This window comes from Carlito syrichta, unplaced genomic scaffold (assembly GCF_000164805.1).
Source record: "Carlito syrichta isolate Samal-C Ts95f unplaced genomic scaffold, Tarsius_syrichta-2.0.1 Scaffold314869, whole genome shotgun sequence".
NCBI classification, from domain to species: domain Eukaryota; kingdom Metazoa; phylum Chordata; class Mammalia; order Primates; family Tarsiidae; genus Carlito; species Carlito syrichta.
The window spans coordinates 273,663-289,126 of NW_007258965.1; the positions used below are offsets into that span (position 1 = coordinate 273,663).

Below are 15,464 nucleotides of genomic sequence, written 5' to 3' on the forward strand. Positions count from 1 at the left end.
TCTTTAGGAATGTTGTAGTGCATTCAGGTGGTGATCTGGGTTTGTGGGTAATCATGTTGATGCAGCTAGGTGACCTGGGACAATATCTGGGTTGTAACATCTGGGTGACCACAAGGCTGGCAGTCCCTGAATGCTGTTTTGTTTTGCTTTTGAGTTAGGTTTTGACTCTGTCTCCCAGATTAGAGTGCAGTAGCATGATCACAGCTCACCACAGCCTTGACCTCCTGGGCTCAGGCAATCCTCTCACCCCAGCCTCCTGAGTAACTGAGACTAAAGGCATATGCCACCACACCTGGCTAGTTATTTTTTTTTTCTAGAGATGAGATCTTGCTAGGTTGTCCAAGCTGGTCTCGAACTCCTGGGCTCAAGCGATCCTCCCGCCTGGGCCTCCCAAAGTGCTGGGATGACAGACGGGAGCCAATACACCTGGCCCCCTGAATGCTTCTGCAACACGGAATGTCGGGCGGCATCGAGTGTTTTTAGGGAACATGGATCTGGAACTGGTTCCAGTGGAACACTCTGGGAAGAAGGGGTGGAGAACGGCTGAGCAAGCAATGTGAGGAGGTCGTGGAGGGAGGGAAAAACATCAGCCCGGCTTTTATTGGGGGCCCTTTGTCCACTTTTGTTCCCGGGTTTCGTATTTTCGGATCGTTTCGCGTATCCACGGGACGTACTTCGAGACACGGGTGTAGACACCAGGCCGGTTGGGCTGCCCACATGGGAAGTCTCCCCAGGAGATGATGCCATGCAGCGTTTTGTTACAGACCAGGGGGCCCCCGGAGTCACCCTGAGTGTTGGGGGGGGGAGGAGAGAGAGAGAGAGAGAGAGGGGTGAGGTCCCTGCTCGGGTTAAACAAGGCAGAGGCTTGGGAAGGTTTAGGGAAAGAATGAAAGATGGAGAGACACACATCGAAATGGAAAGTCAGAGAGAGTCACACACACAGGGTGAGAGAGAGAAGAACAGAGAGACACAAAAAGACAAACACAAAGGGACAGAGAGCAAGACACAAGAAAAGAGGAAAAGGCCGGGTGCGGCATCTCATACCTGCAATCCCAGCACTTTGCGAGGCCGAGGCGGGAGGAATTCTTGAGCCCAGGAGTTCGAGACCAGCCTGGGTAACATAGCAAGATCTCGTCTCCACAAAAAAACAGTCAAAACGATAGCTGTGCCTGTAGTCCTAACTACTCAGGAAGCTGAGTTGAGAAGATCGCCTGAGCCCAGAAAGTGAGGCTGAAGTGAGCTAAGATTGTGCCACTGCACTGGGTGACAGGGTGAGATCCTGACTCAAAACAAGAAAAAAGGAGGAAAAACCAGAGATGGATCCAGAGAGAGAGAAAAATACAGAGAGAAACAGAGTTCTCTATGTCTGTTTTTTTTCTATTCCTCAGCCTCGTGAAGGTGGTAGCTATTTACTTCATACCCTGTCCTTGGATTTCTGGCATTAAATCCCTCCCACCTTGTACCCTCTTCCCCACACTAGCTGCCCCTGCACCTGCTTCAAGGTTCCTTTGTGCCTCTAACTATTGAGTTTACCTATCCATGTATGGGTCCAAGGCAGACATCGCTAATCGATCAAGGCACACATCATTAATGTATCATACTCTTTCTCACCAAACCAGGTCTCTTTTCTCAACATCATCATCTTCTTTTTTTATTTTTATTTTTTAAGGTCAGAATCTCACTTTGTTGCCCTGGTTGGAGTGCAGAAGCACGCTCACAGCCACCACAGCCTTGACCTGCTGGGCTCAGGTGATTCTTCCGCCTCAGCCTTCCAACTAGCTGGAACCACAGACATGTGCCACCACGCCCGGCTGACTTTTTGATTTATTGTAGAGACGAGGTCTCACCATGTTGCTCAGGCTGATCTCGAACCCCTGAGCTCAGGTAATCCTCTCGTCTCTGCCTCCCAAAGTGCTGGGATTACAGGAGTGAGACACTGCGCCTGGCCATTTTTTTTTAAGTCAAGGTCTCACTTTATTGCCCAGGCTGGAGTGCAGTGGCACAATCACAGCTCACCGTAGCCTCAACTTCCTGGGTTCAAGCAATCCTCTTGCCTCAGCCTCCCAAGCAGCTAGGACTACAGGCATATGCCACCATGACCAGCTAATTATTAAAATTTTTTGTAGATTAGCCAGGCACGGTAGCACGTGCCTATAGTTCCAGCTACTTGGAAGGCTGAGGTGGAAGGATCGCTGGAGCCCAGCAGGTTGAGGCTGCGGTGGCCGGGAGTGTGTCACTGCACTCCAGTCTGGGCGACAGAGTGAGACTCTAACTCAAAAATAAATAAATAAATAAATAAATAAATAAATACATTTTTTGTAGAGACAAGGTTTCACTATGTTGCCCAGGATGGTCTTGAAGTCCTGGGCTCAAGCTATCCTTCTATCTCTACCTCCCAGAGCACTGGGGTTACAGATGTGAGCTACCATACCCAGCCTGAACCAAATCTCAATCTCAGAAGCCGCCTTCTCTATTGAACACAGGCTGCTTTTTACCCATGTGATATCCATTTCTCCTTAGTTTTATTTTTTTGAGACAGGGTCTCACTGTCACCTGATCACAGATCATCACAGACTCAATCTCCTGGGCTCAGGAGATCCTTTTGCCTCAGCATCCCGAGTAGCTGGGACGACAGGTATGTGCCACCACTACTGGTTAATTTTTTTCTTTTTTTTTTGAGTCAGAGTCTCACTCTGTCACCCAGGCTGGAGGACAGTGGCACACTCACGGCCACCACAGCCTCGACCTGCTGGGCTCAGGTGATCTTTCTGCTTTAGCCTTCCAAGTAGCTGAAACCACAGGCATGTGCCACCATATTTGGCTAATTTTTTGATTTATTATAGAGACGAGGTCTTGCCAAGTTGCCCAGGCTGGCCTCCAACCCCTGAGCTCAGGTAATCCTCTCTCCTCTGCCTCCCAAAGTGCTAGGATTACAGGTGTGAGCCACTGCGCCTGGTCATTTAAAAACAATTGTTTTTTCTTGTAGAGATGAGTTCTCACTTTGCTGTCCAGGCTGGGTTCAAATTGCTGGGCTTGAGTAATCCTCCCACCTCAGTCTCCCAAAGTGCTAGTATTACAGGCATGAGAGCCACTGTGCTTGGCCTTATTGCCCTTATTTTGGTAACAGCCTCCTGATTTTTTTGATTTGGGTAACTGTCTTTCTCAATCCATGTAAGGCTGTCCCCATATCAGCTCCCACAGTTATAGCCACGTGACTCAGGATTGGTCCATTGGAGAATCCCACCACTCTGGCCAGAGCAATGGTTCAGAACACACGACTCGGTTCAGCCTAGCAAGAGTCATGCTCATGACATCTGTGTAAATGACTTGAAAAGACATATTCTCTCTTCCCACTGGGGCTGCCTAGAAGGTAGCATGTAAACTCTAAGCTGCTGGGGCCATCTTGCCATGGGAAGACCCTCACTGAGAACAAAGCCAAAACAAAAGAAAGAAGAGCCAAGAGTCAGAGAGCCAGAAATCCAGAAGCATAATTTGTACAGCTTGATCCATCTGTGCCTACAGCCAGACACCCTGGATTTTCAGTTACAAAAGCCAGTTTCTTTTTTGTTGTTGTTTTCTTTCTTTTTTTTTTTTTTTTTGGAGTTGGAGTCTTAGTCTGTCACCCAGACTGGAGTGCAGTGGCCGCTCTCGGCCACCGCAGCCTCGACCTGTTGGGCTCCGGCAATCCTTCCGCCTCAGCCTTCCAAGTAGCTGGAACTATAGGTGTGCGCTACCATGCCCAGCTGATTTTTGATTTAATGTAGAGATGAGGTCTCGCCAAGTTGCCCAGGTGGGTCTCGAACCCGCAGGCTCAGGCAATCCACTCACCTCAGCCTCCCAAAGGCGTGGGATTACAGGCTGAGCCACCAAGCCTGGCTGTTGTTGTTTTCTGCTTGAATCAGTTTGAGTTGGGTTTTTGTCCCTGGCAACTGAAAGAATCCCAACTGTTGTGCATCTCAACACAGGGATCTGGGCAGCCAGTTCATCAGAGCTGGGGCTTAAGATGAATACTGGTCATCCCTCAATATTCTCTTTTTGTCTTGACCTTCTTTGTCAGAGAACACTTCATCATATAAAGATTGGATCCCCCCTGGCCAGGCGCGGTGGCTCGTGCCTATAATCCCAACACTTTGGGAGGCTGAGGCAGGAGGATTGCTTGAGTGCAGAAGTTTGAGACCAGCCTGGGCAATATAGCGAGACCTTGTCTCTGCAAAAAATTAAAAAAATTAGCCAGGTGTGTGCCTGTAGTCTCAGCTACTTGGGAAGTTGAGGCAGAAGGATCACTCTGGAGGTCGAGGCTGTGGTGAGCTGTGATGGTGCCATCGCACTCTGGCCTGGACAACAGAGTGAGACTCCAACTCAAAGGGAAAAAAAAGATTGAATGCCTTAAGGCCAGAAATACATCCCCCCTTCACCCTCCTCCTCCAACATCTGTACCCCCTCCAGCCTGGCTTTCCATCCCTGGGGAGTCAAAACCCAGCAGCCTCACCTCACAGGAGTCCTTGCCGCCCTCCTTTGTGCCAGCACACAGCATGTTGGATGTGATCTTCCCTGGGTAGACTTGGTGACACTCCTTATCCGAGCGCAGCTCGATGTTGGCACATTGCAGAGTTTTGGGGTAACTCACTGGGGAGGAGAGAGAGAGAAAGTCTAAGGACATCTGTCCAGAACAGGCTAGAGGGCAGCAGTTAAAGTAAAGCCGAATGGGCAAAAGGTAGGTAGAAAATAGAGATGGGGAGAAAGATGCGGAGGGAAGAGATGGGCGTGTGTCTGGGGAATGTGATGAAAGGGATGGAGGGTGGAGACATGAGAGCAGAGCGAAAGATAAGGGGAAAAGTGAAGGGAAGAATGAGGGGGGATGGACAGGGAACTGGGAGGCAGATGAGGAGGGAGGTGCAGCCAGTGGTGAGGAAGGACATTGGGGTGAGGGCGTTGGGAGAAACCGGTCAGACAGAGATGGTCAGAGATGGAGAATTGACGTGGGGGGGGGCAGAGATGAGGGGAAGAGATGGGGGAGAGTGGGAGAAGGGAGAAGGGAGGAGGTATGTTGAAGAGAAGGGTGAAAATGAGACTGTGAGAAAGTTAAAGACTGGTAGGAAGTTGCAAAGGGCTCTTTTTTTTCTTTTTTCTTTTTTTTTGAGCTGGGGTCTCACTTTGTCGCCCAGGCTGGAGTGCAGTGGCATGATGGCGACTCACCACAACCTCATCCTCCTGGTCTCAGGCAATCCTTCTGCCTCAGCCTCCCAAGTAGCTGGGACTACAGGCATGCACCACCACACCCAGTTAATTTTAAAAAAAAATTTTTCGTAGAGACAGGGTCTCACTATGTTGTCCAGGCTGGTTGTGAACTCCTGTTCTCAAGCAATCCTCCTGCCCTGGCCTCCCGAAGTGCTAGGATTATATAAATATATATCATATATATCTAAAAATATAGACATAGGTATGTATAAATATATAAATATATTTTTATATATGTAAATATATATTTATATATTCATGAATATATACATATACATTTATATATTCATAAAGATATAAATTAGACATAAAATGTATATAAATTATATATAAATTCAAGTCTTTATAAAATACATTCATAATATATAATTTATATATTATATAAATATACATAATATATACATTATCGACAAATATATTTAATATACAATTGACATATTTTATAATTTACAAAATACATTTAATTTCTATATTTCCTATAATTATGATGTATAACACATAGTCTATAAATAGATTACCACAAATAGATAATGTATATTAGTATATATTAAACCTATTTATATTTATATGATAACTATATTTCTATAAAGGATATATAACTTTATATATATATTTTTAATTTTTCACTTTATTTATTTATTTATTTATTTGAGTTGGAGTCTCACTCTGTTGCCCAGACTGGAGTGCAGTGGCCGCTCCCGGCCACTGCAGCCTCGACCTGCTGGGCTCCGGCGATCCTTCCACCTCAGCCTTCTGGGTAGCCGGAGTTACAGGCGTGCGCTACCACACCCGGCTGATTTTTTTGATTTTATTGTAGAGATGAGGTCTTGCTGCCCAAGCGGGTCTCGAATCCGCGGGCTCAGGCAAACCACTCACCTCTGCCTCCCAAAGGCGCGGGATTACAGGCTGAGCCACCGAACCTGGCTAACTTTATATTTTTATATACAAAGGGATCTTCCTCCAGCCTTCCCTCTCACCTCTGCCTCAGTTTCCCCAGCCACCCTGTGGATCTCAGGTCACCTGTGTGAGTGCCTACCCTGGGGGCTGGTGGTGGTGCCCCAGCCGGACACACGACAGCAGGTGCCAGGAGGTAGGCAGTTGCTGTGGGAAAGGGCCAGGACGCGGATGTGGTTGGTGAGTTTGACCGGGGTCTCCATCTCCAGCAGCATGATGTCATGGTCATGGTTCAAGTGGGTGGGGCTGCTCTGGTACTCAGGGTGGGGGATGGAGCGGACCACCTCTTTCACCTGCTCGCCGGTCTCCGCACGCCCCAGGGCATGCTTGCCCAGGTAAACTCTGTAGCCACTGTGGGTACAAGAAGGAGTGGTTAGGGGAGAGGATGAGCCCATCTTCACCCGTGTCCCAGCTCCAGCCTCTTCCCCACCCCCAATCTAACCTCTTTCCCATCCCATCTTCCTCATCTCCAAACATGTCTCCTCAGCCCTCAAATCCAGTCCTATCCAAGTCCCCTTTTAGGATTCTATTCTCATGCCCTGTCTCTGTATTTAAACCCAAACCTCCTTTTCACCCCATGCTCATCTCAACCATAACTCCAACTGCATTTTCAAGCCCAGTTCCACCCCACTCACCACCTCAGTCCCATTCTCATCCCTACCCCACCCTCTCCTGGCGCCCACATACTCCTTCAGACAGTGTGCTGCAGTGAGGACCCATTTGGTGTGGACCAGGACTCCTCCACAGAGCAGCCGCCCTTTCACTAGCAGGGCTGCCTGCCAGGGCTGAGAGTGGGGGTGGCAGGTGTAGCCACCTGGGAGAAACCCACTGGTCCCATTGGTGCCATTGAGGATCTTGGGATAATCCTGGGAGATGCCTGGTGAAGAAGAGAAATTGTTAGAAAATTGGGGTCCCGGGTGAAGCAGAGACCTGGAGAGGTGGTTCCTGGGCTTGGGGAAGGGGTTGGAATATTTCCCAGGATGACCAGGAACAGATGATTCATTCACCTCTGGCAACTGCCATTCTCTACCAAGTGGAGATGATTCAGGGCAAAGAGATGATGTTTTTCTCCACAGAAGTGTCAAACCCTCCATTGGGAGATAAAAGAAGAGTTCATGGAATGAGGATGCTTTTGACAGGTAAGCATAAGCCTGACTCTCTCCACCTGCATTTTCTCTACCATTCTACCATGGGGATGAATTTCAGGAGGGGGAGATGAGGTTGGTCTACATATCCACCTAAGCAGTATCCATCCATCTATTCATTCATCCCCCATCATCCCATTGATTTATCCATCTGTCTACCTACTCATCCATTTAGGTAATTATCCACCCATCCATCTATCCATCCATTCCCCATAAATTCCACTGATTTATCCACCTGTTTACCCCTCATCCATTTAGGTAGTCATCTAAACATCCATCCATCCATCCATCCATCCATCCTTCCATCCATCCTTCCATTCAACCCCCATCCATCCCATTGATTTATCCATCCATCTACTCACCTGTTCTATCCACTCATCTATTTAAATTATCATCTAATCATCCATCCATCCATCCATCCATTCATCCATCCATCCATCCCCCATCCATCCCATTGATTTTTTTTTTGAGTTGGAGTCTCACTCTGTCACCCAGTCTGGAGTACAGTTGGCACTTCCGGCCACTGTCGTCTCGACCTGCTGGGCTCCGGCGATCCTTCTGACTCAGTCTTCCGATTAGCCGGAATTACAGGCATGTGCTACCAGGCCCGGCTGATTTTTTGATTTATTGCAGAGATGAGGTCTCGCTGCCCAGGCGGGTCTCGAACCCGCGGGCGCAGGCGATCCACTCACCTCAGCCTCCCAAATTGTGGGATTACAGGCTGAGCCACTGAGCCCGGCTCATCCCGTTGATTTATCTATCCATCTACTCACCGATTTTATCCACTCACCCATTTAGGTAATCATCTGCCCATCCGTTCACCAATTCATCCATCCATCCATCCATCCATCCATCCATCCATTCCCCATCCATCCCATTGATTTATCCATCTGTTTATCCACTCATCCATTTACGTAGACATCTACCCATCCATCCACCAATTCATCCATCCATCCACCAATTCATCCATCCATTCATCCATCCCATTGATTTATCCATCCATCTACTCACCTGTTCTATCCACTCATCTATTTAAATTATCATCTAATCATCCATCCATCCATCCATCCATTCATCCATCCATCCATCCCCCATCCATCCCATTGATTTTTTTTTTGAGTTGGAGTCTCACTCTGTCACCCAGTCTGGAGTACAGTTGGCACTTCCGGCCACTGTCGTCTCGACCTGCTGGGCTCCGGCGATCCTTCTGACTCAGTCTTCCGATTAGCCGGAATTACAGGCATGTGCTACCAGGCCCGGCTGATTTTTTGATTTATTGCAGAGATGAGGTCTCGCTGCCCAGGCGGGTCTCGAACCCGCGGGCGCAGGCGATCCACTCACCTCAGCCTCCCAAATTGTGGGATTACAGGCTGAGCCACTGAGCCCGGCTCATCCCGTTGATTTATCTATCCATCTACTCACCGATTTTATCCACTCACCCATTTAGGTAATCATCTGCCCATCCGTTCACCAATTCATCCATCCATCCATCCATCCATCCATCCATCCATTCCCCATCCATCCCATTGATTTATCCATCTGTTTATCCACTCATCCATTTACGTAGACATCTACCCATCCATCCACCAATTCATCCATCCATCCACCAATTCATCCATCCATTCATCCATCCCATTGATTTATCCATCCATCTACTCACCTGTTCTATCCACTCATCTATTTAAATTATCATCTAATCATCCATCCATCCATCCATCCATTCATCCATCCATCCATCCCCCATCCATCCCATTGATTTTTTTTTTGAGTTGGAGTCTCACTCTGTCACCCAGTCTGGAGTACAGTTGGCACTTCCGGCCACTGTCGTCTCGACCTGCTGGGCTCCGGCGATCCTTCTGACTCAGTCTTCCGATTAGCCGGAATTACAGGCATGTGCTACCAGGCCCGGCTGATTTTTTGATTTATTGCAGAGATGAGGTCTCGCTGCCCAGGCGGGTCTCGAACCCGCGGGCGCAGGCGATCCACTCACCTCAGCCTCCCAAATTGTGGGATTACAGGCTGAGCCACTGAGCCCGGCTCATCCCGTTGATTTATCTATCCATCTACTCACCGATTTTATCCACTCACCCATTTAGGTAATCATCTGCCCATCCGTTCACCAATTCATCCATCCATCCATCCATCCATCCATCCATCCATCCATCCATCCATCCTTCCCCCATCCATACCTTTGGTTTATCCATCCACCCACCCACTCATCCATTTAGGTAGTCATTCATCCATCCATCCATCCATCCATCCATCCATCCATTCCCCATCCATCCCATTGATTTATCCATCTGTTTATCCACTCATCCATTTACGTAGACATCTACCCATCCATCCACCAATTCATCCATCCATCCACCAATTCATCCATCCATTCATCCATCCCATTGATTTATCCATCCATCTACTCACCCATTTTATCCACTCATTCATCTAGGTAATTATCTAACCATCCATTCACCAATCTATCCATCTACCCCATTGATTAATCCATCCATCTGCCCATTCATCCATTTAGATAGTCATCTAACTAATCACCTATCCAACCATCCAACCATCCATCTATCCAACCATCCATCCATCCATCCATCCAACCATCCATCCATCCATCCATCCATCCCCTATCCATCTCATTGATTTATCTATTCATCTGTTCACTTGTCAGTCCACTCATCAACTTAGGTAGTCACCTAACCATTCATTCATCTATTCTTTAAACACATATTTACTAGGTGCCTCAATAGCTTTAAACACCATCCCTAGGCTAATCACTCTCAAATTCACATCTCCAGCCCTGAATTCTCTCTTTAAGCTTGAGACACAAATGCTGTCCACTTTGTATTTTCAATGTGATTTTTCTCAACCAAAACTGTTGCTTCCAATCTTTCCCACCTCAGTACTCAACACTAAACCTAGATGTATTCTTTGCTTCCCTCTTTCCTTCGTCACTCACAACCAACAAGTCTTGTTGGTTTCATCTCCTAAATAGCCAGTTATCTCCAGCTCCCTTGCCACCATCTTGGTTCAAGCCCCATCTTTTCTAACCTGAATGACTACAACAGCATCCTAAATCCTTCTGTGTTTGCATCCCTCCAATCCAGTCTTCTCAAAGTAGCCCAAAGACTCTTCAAACAAGTCAAGACAGACCATGTCATTCCCAGGCTTGACTTCCTTTAAAATAACACCCTTCCCGAGATTTGCAGGACTCTGTACTGTCTGGTCCTTGCCAACCTCTTTGAACCCATCCTTGATTTCTCTCTTTTTACCCACTCTGGTCCAGCTTTATGGACCTGTTCTTCAAACATATCAGATCTTTTCTACTTGCTGTTTCCTCTTTCTGGAAAGTTCTTTCTCCAGACCTATGTTGTTCAATATGGGAGCCACTAGCTACATGTGACAATTTAAATTTAAATTAGTTAAAATGAAATAAAAGTAAATTTAAAATTCAGTTCTTCAGTTATACCAGCCACATTTGAAATGCTCAATAGTTTGAAGTGGTCAGTGATGACTATAATGGACAACACAGATATAGGATATCTCAATATGTCTGTGTAATCAATAGTCTACCAGATGGTCCTCAGAACATAGAGGTCATAAGTCTAAGTCTTGGTCTTCCTTGTCCCCCATCCCCTCTTCTTCACCCCCTTCTTTTCTTCTTCTTTTTTTTCTTTTATGTTTAAGGTGGAGTCTCAGTCTGTTACCCAGACTGGAATGGAGTGGCACGATCACGGCTACCACAGTCTTGACCTCCTGGGCTCAGGTGATCCTTCCACCTCAGCCTCCTGAGTAGCTGGGACTACAGGTGTGCACCACCATGCCTGGCTAATTTTTTCTTTTGGTAGAGATGAGGTTTTGCCAAGTTGCCCAGGCTGGTCTCAGTCTTTTTAAAAAAATTATTATTTATTTTTTAAATTATAAAGATATGGGGTACAATCCAGGGTTAGGTATACAGGTCTCGGTCTTTTGAATTCAGCTTAAATGTCACCTCTTCTGGGAGGCCCTCTCTAGCCTCCTGGTCTAATTTGTCCCCCTCCAGGCCTTCAGATTTTCATCAGAACAATGATCACTATTATTTCTCTTTACATTTGTTTACATGTATCATGATTTGCTTGTTAAAATCTCCCGACCTTGACTGTAAGCTCCATTGACAACAGGCACCTTAACTGCTCTATTCAGTGCTGCATTGCCAGGACCCAGCACAGTGTCTGGCACATAGCAGGTGCTCCATAAATGAATGCTGTGTGTACCAGGCACTGTATCTGGCATTGGAGGCACAGCAGAAGGCAGTGGGACAAAGAGAACCCAATCCTGAATGTACCACTTTCTGACTGTGTGATTTATCCATCCATCAATTCACCGGTTCTATCCACTAATTCATTTAGGTCGTCACCTAACCATCCATCCATTCATCCATCCATACCCCATCCATCCGATTGATTTATCCATCTGTTTACACACACATCCATTTAGGTAGTCATCCAACCATCCATCCATCCATCCATCCGTCCATCCATTCATCCATCCATCCATCCATCTATTGATCCATCTCCCACTCATCCCATGGATTTATCCATCTGTTTACCCACTCATCCATTTAAGTAATCATCTAACCATGCATTCACCAATCTATCCATCCATCCCATTGATTAATCCATCCATTACTGAGGCAAGTTACCAGCCTCAGTTTCCCTAGCTGTCAAGTAGGAAAAGTAACAGCCTGTCTCTCATTGGGCAGTTGTGGGCTTCAACAAGATCCAGCTTTTCTTTTCTTTTCTTTTTTTTTTTGAGTTGGAGTCTCACTCTGTCGTCCAGACTGCTGGAGTACAGTAGCCACAGCCTTGACCTGCTGGGCTCCGATAATCCTTCCGCCTCAGCCTTCCAAGTAGCTGGAACTACAGGCGTGCACTACCACACCCAGCTAATTTTTTGATTTACTGTAGAGATGAGGTCTCACCAAGTTGCCCAGGCGGGTCTTGAACCCGCGGGCTCAGATAATTCACTCACCTCAGCCTCCCAAGGCATGGGATTACAGGCTGAGCCACCAAGCCCAGCTAGATACAGCTTTTCAAACATGCAGCCCAACAGGTGGCACATAGCAAGCCCTCAGAAAGTGAGAACTGTTATTATTTTAACTTACAGTGTCACTCTATCGCCCAGGCTGGAGAGCAGTGGCACAATCTCAGCTCACTGCACCCTCAACCTCCTGGGCTCAGACTACAGCCATGCACCACCACACCCGGTGAAATTTTTATAATTTTTTTGAGTGGACACACGGTCTCACGATGTTGCCCAGGCTGGTGTTATTATTAATTATTAGCTGCAACAGATGGGATCCTTCCTCCTCCCAGGCCAGCCTTCCCAGTTACATGGCAAATGGGATTTACCCAGTGGTTCTGTCAGGGACCGGAGTCATCGGTGGACATAGGATCATTTTAGGTGCTGGAGAGATGGCACAAGTGACATTAAATAGCACACTCAGACATCAAGCCAGCATCAGGTCTCTCTTAATCCTGATTTTGTGGAGGCTAAAGTTTTAGGAGGGTGCTAACACGGTTTTATTTATGTATTTATTTTTGAGTTGGAGTCTCACTCTGTTGCCCAGACTAGAGTGCAGTAGCCACTCCTGGCCACTGCAGCCTCGACCTGATGGGCTCCAGGGATCCTTCTGCCTCAGCCTTCCGAGTAGCCGGAACTACAGGCACGCGCTACCACACGCGGCTAATTTTTTGATTTATTGTAGAGATGAAGTCTCACCAAGTTGCCCGGGGGGGGGTCTCAAACCGCGGGCTCAGGCAATTTACTCACTTCAGCCTCCCAAGGCGCGGGATTACAGGCTGAGCCACCGAGCCCGGTTGCTAACACGGTTTTAAAACCTCTCTAATCCTTGCTGAGCTCACTGTTTAAAACCAAGAAGAAACAGAAGTCTCAGCAGACAACCTCACGTTCATCAAGTGGGACCATCGGCAGTAGCTGTTTTAGGGAGGTCAAAGAGGGTCATGCATAGGCAATTTTAGGTAGCCCAATGCAAGAACCATCCTGTTTCCTTGGCACTGTGCAGAATTTCTTTTTTTTTTTTTTTTGAGTTGGAGTCTCACTCTCTCACCCAGACTGCTCCTGGCCACTGCAGCCTCGACCTGCTGGGCTCCAGTGATCCTTCTGCTTCAGCCTTCCAAGTAACTAGAATTACAGGCATGCGCTACCATGCCCAGCTAATTTTTGATTTATTGTAGAGATGAGGTCTTGCTAACTTGCCCAGGCGGGTCTCGAACCCGCGGGCTCAGGCAATCCACTCACCTCAGCCTTCCAAAGCGCTGGGATGACAGGCTGAGCCTCTGAGCCCGGCCTATTTCTTTCCTTACCTTTTATTTATGGCAAAGGATCCTGTTTTCTATTCAGGACAGTGATATAAACTTTACTTTTGGCCGGGCACAGTGGCTCACACCTGTAATCCCAGCACTTTGGGAGGCCCAGGTGGGCAGATGGCTTGAGCCCAGGAATTCGAGACCAGCCTGGGCAACATAGCGAGACCTCATTGCTACAAAAACAAAACAAAACAAAACAAAACAAAACGTAACTAGGCATGGTGGCATGCGCCTGTAGTCCCAGCTACTCAGGAGGCTGAGGCAGAAGGATTGTCTGAGCCCAGGTTGGGGTTGTAATTAGTTGAATGAGTTGTGATTGTACCACTGCTCTCCAGCCTAGGTGACAGAGTGAGAATTCAACTCAAAAAACAAAAACAAACAAAATACTTTCCTTTTAAACATGCTTTCATATCAGTTAAAAAAAAAAGAACTGACTTTAAGAAGACCTGAAAGTGGTTTGCAGGGTCTCAAGTCCAGGATATAGTGGCCAGGTGAGCAACCCAGATTGGGCTTCTGGCTCAGGCATTGCTGATGACTTGGGGCAGGACCCTTCTGTCTCTGAGTCTCAGGCTTTTCAGCTGTGAAACTGGAGTAATTACAGTGCATGGAATGCTTGAGGCCCTTGAGGATTCCACAAGACTTAGCATGTGAAGCTCCTAGCCCAGGGCAGGTTGCCCAGGGGAGGCACCGGCAGGAGTCCAGGGAGTGTAGCCAAAGGAGAGAAGCCACCCTGCCTTCAGGACAGGGATGGTGCCAGGTGCCTGGGGACCCTTCCTCCTCCTTCGGGTCTTAGCTCAAGGGTCAGGCCCTTTGGGAAGCCCTCCAGTCCAGGAGCCGCCATGACCTCTTCTGAGCTCCAGGCTGGACTCCTTGAAGACTTCACCTCACGTCAAGGTAATGAATTCTTCACTAATAATTTGAATCGTATCTGTGTCCCTCCCTGCTAGACTCTGGGTGCTGAGAGCCGGGACTGAATCTCTGTTTGGACAGCACCCAGCACGGTGGCTGGTGCTCAGTAGCTGTTTGTTGAATGACTGAATGATACATGAATGGGATTTCCAGAGAACCTGCCTGCAGATGTGAGGAGAGGAATCTTTGGGGACTAACTTTGGGTGGGGTGGGGGGTCACATAGGTTTGAGGTCATCCCAAAGTTTAAAGGAAGAGCAATCTAGAAGGTTCTGGAAGGAGTTGAGAATGAAGAGAGAATACTAATAAAAGAATAACGACTATCCAGTCCCTTCTATCTGCCAGACAGTGAATGCCTGATGCAAATTACTTCATGTTGATATTCACAACAGCCCTTTGTGGTAAGTACCTATATGAGCCCATTTAGAGATGAAAATAGCTTAGGCACAAAGAAGAGAAGTTATTTGCTCACAGGGGCAGCATCAGGCTGCGAACTCCTGTCCTTCCGAAGCCTCTCCCTTTCCAGGAAACCAGGAGGCCTTGAATGTGGGAGGGGCTGCCGCGGGGGTATTTTCGGTGGGCACCCGAGAGCTGGGACGCCCCGGACAGGGGTCTGGGGTCAGAGGCGAAAGAACCAGGGTCAGTGGGCCGACCTCAGCCGGGAAACCAGGTCACCCAAGGACAAGCAGGAAGCGCTCTGGGCCGTCCCAGCGGGACTCGGCCCCTGGTGGGCGGGGGGAGGAGCTCGCGGCTCCCACGCCCCCTTCCTGCGGCCTGACCCCTCCCACTATTGTCCAAGTGGCCGCCGCGCCTCCACGCCTCCACCCCCGCGCATTCTTACCTCCTGAC

The 15,464-nt window shown here is 47.9% G+C and overlaps 1 protein-coding gene across 1 annotated transcript in view; it reads right to left on the reverse strand.

The window, feature by feature from the left end:
• Positions 1-598: 598 nt before the first annotated feature.
• KLK13 (kallikrein related peptidase 13) overlaps positions 599-15,464 on the reverse strand; it is a 17,804-nt gene continuing 2,938 nt past the window's right edge. Inside the window, exons 3-7 of the mRNA XM_021705986.1 lie at positions 15,232-15,268; positions 6,880-7,084; positions 6,275-6,543; positions 4,490-4,626; positions 599-787 (exon numbers count right to left, since the gene is read on the reverse strand). Coding sequence (XP_021561661.1) covers positions 599-787; positions 4,490-4,626; positions 6,275-6,543; positions 6,880-7,084; positions 15,232-15,268 — 837 coding nt within the window. The remainder of the gene's footprint in view (positions 788-4,489; positions 4,627-6,274; positions 6,544-6,879; positions 7,085-15,231; positions 15,269-15,464) is intronic.